Consider the following 9,651-nt stretch of genomic DNA (forward strand, 5'->3'; position numbering starts at 1 on the left):
AGTGAAGGCAGATACATAATAGTAGGAGAGCACAACAAGGAAGGACCTTACCCTACTGCTCCTTTCCATAGCACTTCAACAACAGTAGCATTAGCCCGACAAAAATTCTGGTTATCTTAATTATACTGCTTTTTCTGGAAAACACTATGTGCAGAAGCACTAGAGGCATGAACTAGATCCTTTGTCTAGAATGGTGTTGTAATTGAAATCAATATATTTGAAAATGTAGAAAAAATCCAAAAATGTTCATAATAATTTAAATTGGTATTCTATTATTGTTTAATAGTGCAATTAAAACTGCGATTAAATTTTTTAATCTCATGATTAATCGTGATTATTTTTTTTAATCGTTTGACAGCCCTAATTTAATCATGATCACTTTGTCTAGTATCAGTTTATGGTAGTCTTGGACCTGTGACTGGCAGATTGTTTTTACTTCCCTCAAGATTTTTGGGGGTAAAATTCAGGACATTTTTTTCTGAGGTTAAATATAATTAAAAGAACATCTTTATAAACTGATGGTATGTCTTAAAGCAGTGCTTCTCAAGCTTTCGTCCTGGTGCCCCCTTTCACACAGCAAGCCTCTGAGTGTGACCCCCCCTTATAAATTAAAAACACTTTTTAATATATTTAACACCATTATAAATGCTGGAGGCAATGTGGGGTTTGAGGTGGAGGCTGGCAGTAACGTCACAACCTCCTGAGGGGTCACAACCCCCAGTTTGAGAACCCCTGTCTTACAGGCTCATTTCCCTGTATTTTCTTTTTTGCATTACAGATCCTACTTTCTATCAGTGTAAATGTGAGCTTAATGGCCTCAGGAAGCTGAATGAAACATTTTATTGCCACATTATGATAGATTTTCAATATGTATCAAAATGATGATAGACATACACAATGACAGTATTTTGTACTTAGTAAAGATGCGCTTTGAACTTTTTCTTCATGCTCTCACTTGATGTAGTTTGCCACTAGAAACATGTGCAGAGTACTTTGATATACAGACCCCTTTATTGACAAAATAGAAGCAATCTGCAAAGGTTTTGTGAATTTTCTGTTCACTCACAATAAGTAGAGAGATGCATTGAAGATATTTCTAATGTATGTTCACTGAATATATTAATAGTACTGTTCATACTACCATCCAATTTATACATAGCTATAATATGAAAAATGTTCATGCCTCATTTCTCAGATATTCTGTCTCAAATAATGTTAAAGCAAGGAAACAAATACATAAATATATTTGAATTGCACATCTTGTTATCTGAGATGTGCCAGAAGCAGTGTTTTTTCACTTTGAAACTGACATGTTTGTAAGTTCCATAATTATTTTTCTTCATTGTTGCAATCATTTTGTTAAGGGAGAAATTCTGCAAGCATGTGTTATATAGAGGCACTTTGAAAAACAATATTGGCCATACCGTTTTGCAGAAAGTTTTACTATGAAGTTCAGTTCTATGGCTCCATATTTTAAATTGAAATAATTTACTGTATAAAATTGTGACAGTTGCGACCAAGGTAAATCTCCTCTGAACTGAGATATAGGCCATATGAGGGACAGGTAAAAGTTATGTTGTGCAACTGAGCATGGGACATTTCCTCCTGCAACAAGGTTTTCCTAGAAGTTACTACATTGGAAAGTGAAAGAGTGATGAAAATGTCTTGTATAGGCTAGAACCGAAAATGGTATGGGAAGGGATGCAATTAAAACTGAAGAAGATGGACATCAGAAGAGAGAATTCCAGCAGTTAGAGATCACAAGGTCAAGAGTCTGAGAAGATAATAATCATTACCACTGAGAGTCTGTCATTGTGGAAAAGAAACCTAGCTGGCAGCAGCAGATGATCTTAAGTAGGCCAAGGAGTCTGACTCTCCGGGCCAGTTCTACCTATGGTGTTATTAGTTTAGTCTCACCTCTTGCCTTTTGTGGTCATTGAGCATATGAGGTGATTTTGTTAAGGTGAGTGGAATAGAGTTGAGAGAATTTGAGAAAGGCACTGTAGACTGGTGAGTGAGCTTAATTTTTTTTTCTTTGAAAAGTTCACCATGTTTGCCATCCTCATGAGAAATTTGAGAGGCTGGTTGAGTGGCTTTGTTGTAGAACCTGGAGTGCATGAGGAAGATCAGAAAGGCCTGGAATAGTAGTAGTATGTGTGTTTGTGGGTGGGCATGCAGAAATCAAAGAAGCTCTGAATAGCCAAAGAGAGGGGGATTGCCGTCTAGCCTTAGATCCAATGTCTTCAAGGGTAATTTCAGTGTTAGACCACTAGGCAGATAAAACAAAATTATTGGACTAAAACTGACACGTTTGGATGAGAAAAATACCTGAACTCACCAACAAATGTTAACAATATTGGATATAATTAAAAAAATGAAAAATAACCTAGGAATGCCCAGGATGATGCCTAGAGTGACGTTGCTATGTCTAGTGCCCTGATAAGGAAGTAGTCACATTTCACATTATTTGTGGAAGAGATCATGTTTAATAAAATACTGCTACAGTGTGTACTCATATGCTGTGATACAAAATGAGGCGCCCATATTACAATCCAGCATGAAATGGAATTTATGGTAAACTACAGAAAGAGCAGAGTCAAAGGCAAATGGAGTATTTGAGAAATCATGGAAATGCAGATTTGACATGGGGAGAAGAGATTTTTGCTGTATAATGAATGAATCGGGGAAATGAAAGATGGTAATGGAAGTGAAGAAAGCGGGAATGTTGGCAAGAGTGATTGGAGCTAAATCATCAAGGAGGCTAGATGTTTTGGAGTGGCATAGAAAGTTGGGTATTCAACCTATGAAAACTAACAGAGCTGCTTCCTCATTGAATGAGATCAGAGAGCCACAAAGTAATCACAGTATAGTGTGTTAATATTGAATTGTGAGGGTTGTGCTGTGAGGTTGTTATATTCAGTGACGAAGCAGCCCCCTCAGCATTTCTCACCCACCCCTTTCCTCTGGTTGCTGAAAGGGAGGAGTATCCTCTCTGCGTCTTTGGCTTGCTCTCCTTCTTTCTGAGAATAAAAAGCATCTCCCCTCTGTTTTTCCCTCACCCCTACCAACCTTCCAGGTTGTTGAGAAAGAGCAAGTTGCCCCATTGTTGCTGGGAGAGGTAAGAGTTTCCCCTGTCTATCTCCTCACATTCTGGCTTTGAAAGACAATGCATCCATAGCTCATTCTTTCCCGCCTTGCTTTCTGTTCCTGACTACAAGGGGATGGAAAATCTTTCTTTCTTTCTTTTCCCATACTACCTATGAGTTTGCTCAGCATTTCCTAAACCAGCATGCCTGTATCAGGCAGTTGTAGCTTTCAAGTTCCAAGTACCTTTTTAAATGACATGTGTCAAGTATATGAACACATGAAATGAGTGAGCTTTTTCTGATTCAGCCTGTCTCCCAATCTAAAACTGATAGATTAATGATAATTCTTGGCACATAATATAAACATCTTTCATTTATCTGTGAGAGGGGGAAGTATTGTTACCCCTAGGTTATAGTTGGGGGAACTGAGCCACCGAGAAGGAAAGTGACCTGCCCAAGTTTACGCAGAAAGTGAGTGGGGTGAATTGAGAATCCACATTTCTTGATTCCATGTCCCAGGCATTAGCTACCACATTGTACTTCCCCTGTTTTTACCTTCATTGCTTTCTCGCCTCTCTTTGTCTCTCTTGAGTTCCAATTTCTGTTGTGACTCTTTTCCTTTCACTAAGTTGTTTAACCTCAGCCTCTCCAATGGTCGTCTTCTCCACTATCCTCACTGGCCCACACTCCCATCAATCCTTTCCCTTCCCTGCATTTTTATGACCTCTCTCGCGCAGTTTGCCTACCCCCAATTTGGGCAACCCAGAATCTGTCTTTCCTCCAAACATTGTCACCTACCATCAGCTCCTGACACAAGAGAACCATAGGGTAGAGTGTACCTTTGTGGGAAGACATGGAAATGGGATATGCTGCTACAGTACAGAATCAGGAGAGTCAGCAAATATTAGGCCCCAACACAGCTGGTCATGACTGCTTTCTCATTTCCCCCTTCCCACTGTGATCCACTGTGCTGCACTAAGAGGCACAGCAGAGGCAATGAAGCCAGTGATGGGAGCATTAAGAAAGGAGGAGAAGGAAGGCTTGAGTACCTGTGCAGCAGTCCCAAGAGTCACCACTAGTAGCCAGAAGAGAGAATTGTAGGGGAAACAGTGTTCACTCCCTGCACCCATGGGGATGCAGAAAGGACAGTGTGACTGTCTCTCCAGCTGAGTAAAACTTGGCAGGTTTTAAGGGAGCCTTCTTATTTGCACCTTATTACCTCTCCCTAGATGCTAGAAAAAATGAGAACAGAATGCTCGGACCCATGGACTCCATGTCAGCCATAGGCACAACCTTACAGAGATGAAATGTGAACTATCACGGATTTACACTTGGAATGTTATACGCAGAGTTATGATCAAGTATTACATATCGTATTGTGATTCTGTAGGCACAGAGGTCCCTCTAATGAGTGATCTTAACTATGTGGCTGTAGTTACAGTGAGAGTTATTTGAAATGAGCTCTGTTCTTTGGCTACAGCAGTCAAAGGATGTTAATAAATAATTCCCAGCAAGATAATTTGAACAAACACTCCCCTAAAACATTGTGCTATAAAGCAGAACCTAGAAAGAGACATTAATTGGCATGTTTACGTTCCCATGGGAGACAGAGAGGGAAGATTTGCATGAAAGAAAATTAAGTATATGGCTCTGAAGGATGAGATTGAAGGAGGGATTGGTATTCTTAACAGATGTCATTTGAATTGAAGTGAAAGAAATGTTGGTATGTTTGGTTCAATTTTTTGCATAAGTACAATATCGCTCAACCTGCCAAGTCCGAAAGGTAAGACAGAATATATGAAGAAGACCCAAAATGAAAGATATATTTATATTGGAAACTTGAAGAAATCTTGTCAAATTGAAATATAGTTAATTGTAAAACATGAGGCCACCTCTTGATTACTTTGGGAATAGCAACCACAGTTTCCTATTTTTAAAAAGATTTTCTCTCTCCTGTTGTGAAAATCCTACACAAATAGGGGAAATGGACTGTAGTGAAAGGATGAAATTGATATATACAAAGTGCTGTCAAATCCAAAAGCAACCAAACTGAACAACTAGAGAATTATTATTTTTTTTTTGTGCACCCTGTAGGTTCTTTGGGTGTAAAGTGTATGATGTCTCTTGAATTGAGGGATATTTGAAAGAATGGTAGAGAGAGATCTGAGACCAGCATGAGAAAGACAGGACGCGCTATAGAAACAGAATGTATTTGGTGTTTTCATTAATATAAAAAGATGAGAGGGCCATAAACATCCTCCTGTGGTGTGTTGAAAGCTGTTGCAGTTCTACCACTCTGATAGATGTGAATTTGAAGGGTTGAAATCAGTGGGGGTAACCAGTGTTGCCTATCTAATGCTTTGGGAGAGCCACTGTTGAGGCATTGACATATCTTAAATTAATTCAATAACATAGTATTTATGATCAGTTAGGGGGAAAGTGCAACTTTACTCACATCTATAGGAAAAGTTAAGTGTAAAACACAAAACCCATATGCAGCTCTAACTTAGTCTTACTCTTGTCATCAAGATGGCATGGAACATTCATTCCATCTCTCTTCCAAGTGATCCTGAACCTTGATGCCTTCATAGAGATTGGCTGCTACTTTTCCATTAAAATCTGCTCTGCCAGCAACTAAGGCAACTACTGAGACCTAGAATTCTTATTAAATACCTATTTCTGATGGAAAAACCATAACTAAATATTTTGGGGAAATGCTCTTTTAACTTACACTTGCACTATATTTCTGTTTTCTCCATGTCATTCCTCTACTGTCTACAGTACCATGCATGTCACACAGTGACATCTAATTAACATAACAATGGGAAAAGGCACATTTCAGAAATCACATGTTTATTTCCATTATAGATGTTTTATATACCTATTTAAAGCTTACTAGATATACAGTTATCATAAAGAAATATGAAATTGATAGAGTATTTTATAAATGATTTAATGGAATACAGCAGTTCTCACTAGTCCATGGACCACAAACATCTCACTTGTCTCCTATGCTGGCTATCCTCAGTTCAGCTAAGTTTCAGAAAGAGAGCTAAAAATACATTAACTACTATTCTAATATTACTTTTCTTAGTAACACAAGAGATGTTAAGCAGTCGGGAACAGGATGGGGGCAGGTAAGATGCATAATTGTGGATGGCAGGGGAAATGGACCCATGAGACAATCTCTCTTAAGATATGGTCCATGCTATAAAAAATTTTGGGGACTCCTCATATAAATATAACAGTGAAATAAATCTACTCTGATAATAGAAAGTGAGTGCAGAATGCTAAAGAATTACACTGCTAAGCATGTTTCCTTTGAAACATCAAATTAGATGTGCAACATGATTTTGCTTCCATTTCAAAGAATAATGTGCAGAGCTGGAGATCCATCTGTTTGCTCTTGTTAGCACCATTGAAGCTCCTGTGTGTTAAACAGCCTTTTGCTACTTCAAAGTATGTTTGAATTCTTCGTTGTGCATATAGCACACACACAAAGCAAACATTCCTTACAATATCAGCAGCTCATATTCCTGTTTATTCTACTTGTAAGTGAAAACAATTTGTTCTTGCTATTTATTGTTTTATTTTGCACCGTGTTTTATTTTAGCTATGACAGTGAGGGTCGTCTCACAAATGTTACATTTCCAACTGGAGTGGTCACTAACCTTCACGGGGAAATGGAAAGGGCCATTACAGTGGACATTGAATCATCTAGCAGAGAGGAAGATGTCAGCATTACTTCAAACTTATCATCAATTGATTCTTTCTATACCATGGTTCAAGGTACTGTAAACAAAACAAAAACCACAGGTACTTATAATCAGATACTAAATTGCGAAACTGTTTTTTTTTTCAGTGCATAATGTATTCAGATCAGCTGCCTAAATGGGTACATTAGCACAGCAGATGTTAGTGAAAATATTACAGTTCAAGGACCTTAGAGGGAGGGAGTAGATACGAGGATGTAATTAACTCTACTTTATTATCTAACCAACAAGCTCTTGGTTTTGGAAACAAACTTTGGGATCGGCATAGAGGATACCTAGTCTGCCAATAAGTAATGATGAAAGACCACGGTGGGGGGGGAAGAATTAGTTAAAAATTGGTTTGGCATTGGATCTGAGATTTAAGGTAGTGTGTGAAGCTACAGCAGCATGTTCTAGCAACAGTTACAGTGCACTTAGTATTTTGCAAATACAGTAAAATATAATGATACAATAAAGAATATATTTTATGACAGTCTAAAAGAATTACTCTTTGAAAGTGTGATTTTTTTTCCCAAAGTGACTTTGAGCACAGGTCCCATTGCAAGTCAAATGGATTTGTGCTCCTAAGTCACTTAGGGCTAGATTCAAAGGGACTTGGGCACCTAAGTCCAATATTTAGGCACCTCTGACATTTGCAAAACCACTACTCAGCTGCTACCTAATCCTGTAGGTGCCTAAAGTCCCCAAGGCGCCTATGTTTCTGCTGGTGGGCATGCGCAAAGCTGCCTAAGTCCGGTCATTGCTGAGCTGCTCGGTGCACTAACTCATGCCTAATCCCCAGCAGGATTCTCAAACGAGGCATTCTCCTACCTATCACCTTGCCTGTGGGCCCAATCTGGTAGGTGTGCTCTGAGCATCCTTAACCCCTCACAAAAGCCACTTGAGAGGGAGCGAGAGAGCCAGAATACCCAATAGCTCAGTGGTTAGGGCACTCCCCAGGATGTGGGAGAGTTAGGTTCAAGTCCCTGCTGCAATTAATATTTAATTATTTATACCAACTGGAACCGCTTCAACAGGAGAGAGTGAGGAAGGCGCCCCCCAGAATACCCAATAGTCTGGTAATTAGGGCACTTATCTGGAATATGGGAGACCTGGCTTCAAGTCCCAGCTCCAACTCAGGCGGAGGGGGGAGTTAAACCCACATCTCCCACATCCCAGGTGAGTGCCCTAACCACTGGGCTGTTGGCTATAAGAGGGGGGAGACGGTGTCTCTGTGGCTTAGGTGCTCTGTGGCTAACTCCAGGAGAGGATTCATGGCTATAAATCCTGATTGGAAGGAAGCACCTCCTCATAGCCTATTAGATGCTTAAGTCTCTTTGTGGATCTAGGCATTAAACCTCTCCCTTTTCCTCTGCATTTCAATGGAGGCTAGTTTAGCTGGCTCCTCAGTCAGCTTACTCCCCGTTCAGCTTGCTGGCTTCAGTGAATCCCCTTCTTAAGCACCTGACTCTCCACATACAATGCCTGGAGAGTCTGAGGCTGTCAATACCACTGGGTGGCAGAGGGCCTAGGAGTTGGGCACTGAGCATTGCTGTGCCTAAGTTCCCTGTGTGAATGTAACCCGTTGGTACTTTTAAAAATCTCACCCTGCATGTATTAGTCAAATAAATGTCAGTATAAAATGTCAAGACTCGCTGTACTTATGTTGCATATGTGAATGCATGAAAAAGCCAGATTTTTAACTCATGTAAGTTATATGTTTTTATACTTTGTTTCATTTTCAGATCAGTTAAGGAACAGCTACCAGATTGGCTATGATGGCTCCCTCAGAATTATCTATGCCAGTGGCATGGATTCACACTACCAAACAGAACCGCATGTTTTAGCTGGCACAGCCAATCCAACAGTAGCGAAAAGAAACATGACTCTTCCAGGAGAGAATGGACAGAACTTAGTAGAATGGAGATTCCGAAAAGAACAAGCCCAGGGAAAAGTCAATGTGTTTGGCCGAAAGCTAAGGGTGAGTAAATGTTTGAGTATGTATGATATCGACAGCATTTGGTGTTCATGAGTGGTAACAGAGGCACGATTCAATGGGCATTGCCATTCCTCAACCACAGAATATGTAGAATATATACTCCCACAGTAGAGCTGAAAGTAGCCATGGTTACTACTTTACCTAGTGGGTAGAGTTTTTCTTTCTTTAATTGCTCTTGTCTTTTCCATGGGCTCTCTTTGTTGAACTTGACATCTAATATCATGGAATGAGTCAGCATTTAGTAGTAGTAGTTGTAGTATTACCATACTGCCTAGGAGCCCAAGTCATGGATGAGGACCCCATTGTGCTAGGTACTGTAGACATAGAGAGCAAAAGATGCTCCCTGCCCCAAAAAGCTTACAATCTAAGTATAAGAAAAGAAACAACCAATGGATCCAGACAGACGGGGGAGTATAAGGAAAGAATGAGACAATATTGGTCAGTGGATAGGCTGTGGTCTCAGTTCACAAACAGCCAAACTGTTGACAAGTTTTTTGTAGAGATTACAGCACAGGAGACCTGAGGAAAGATTTGAAGGTAGATAATGAGGTGGCTATGCAGATGTTTATGGGAGTACCTTCCAAGGGTGACGGGTAGCATAGGAGAAAGCACGGAGATGCTTATTTGAAAATTTAACAAGGGGCTGTACAGGCTGGCATCATGGGTGATGGGAGGAGAGTGTCGACACCTCAATAACAAAAGAGAGATGAAAGAACAGGAGTACTTGTGGCACCTTAGAGACTAACAAATTTATTAGAGCATAAGCTTTCGTGGGCTACAACCCACTTCTTCGGATGCATATAGAGTGAAACAT

The 9,651-nt window shown here is 39.9% G+C and overlaps 1 protein-coding gene across 4 annotated transcripts in view; it reads left to right on the forward strand.

Moving 5' to 3' along the window:
* TENM3 (teneurin transmembrane protein 3) overlaps positions 1–9,651 on the forward strand; it is a 665,511-nt gene that overhangs the window by 634,558 nt on the left and 21,302 nt on the right. For all 4 annotated transcript variants that reach the window (XM_024194541.2, XM_024194516.2, XM_024194527.2 and 1 more), the window contains 2 exons: positions 6,700–6,875; positions 8,584–8,819. In XM_024194541.2, coding sequence (XP_024050309.1) covers positions 6,700–6,875; positions 8,584–8,819 — 412 coding nt within the window. The remainder of the gene's footprint in view (positions 1–6,699; positions 6,876–8,583; positions 8,820–9,651) is intronic.

Source organism: Terrapene carolina, unplaced genomic scaffold, assembly GCF_002925995.2.
Source record: "Terrapene carolina triunguis isolate 2854851 unplaced genomic scaffold, T_m_triunguis-2.0 Scaffold66, whole genome shotgun sequence".
Classification (NCBI taxonomy): Eukaryota; Metazoa; Chordata; order Testudines; family Emydidae; genus Terrapene; species Terrapene triunguis.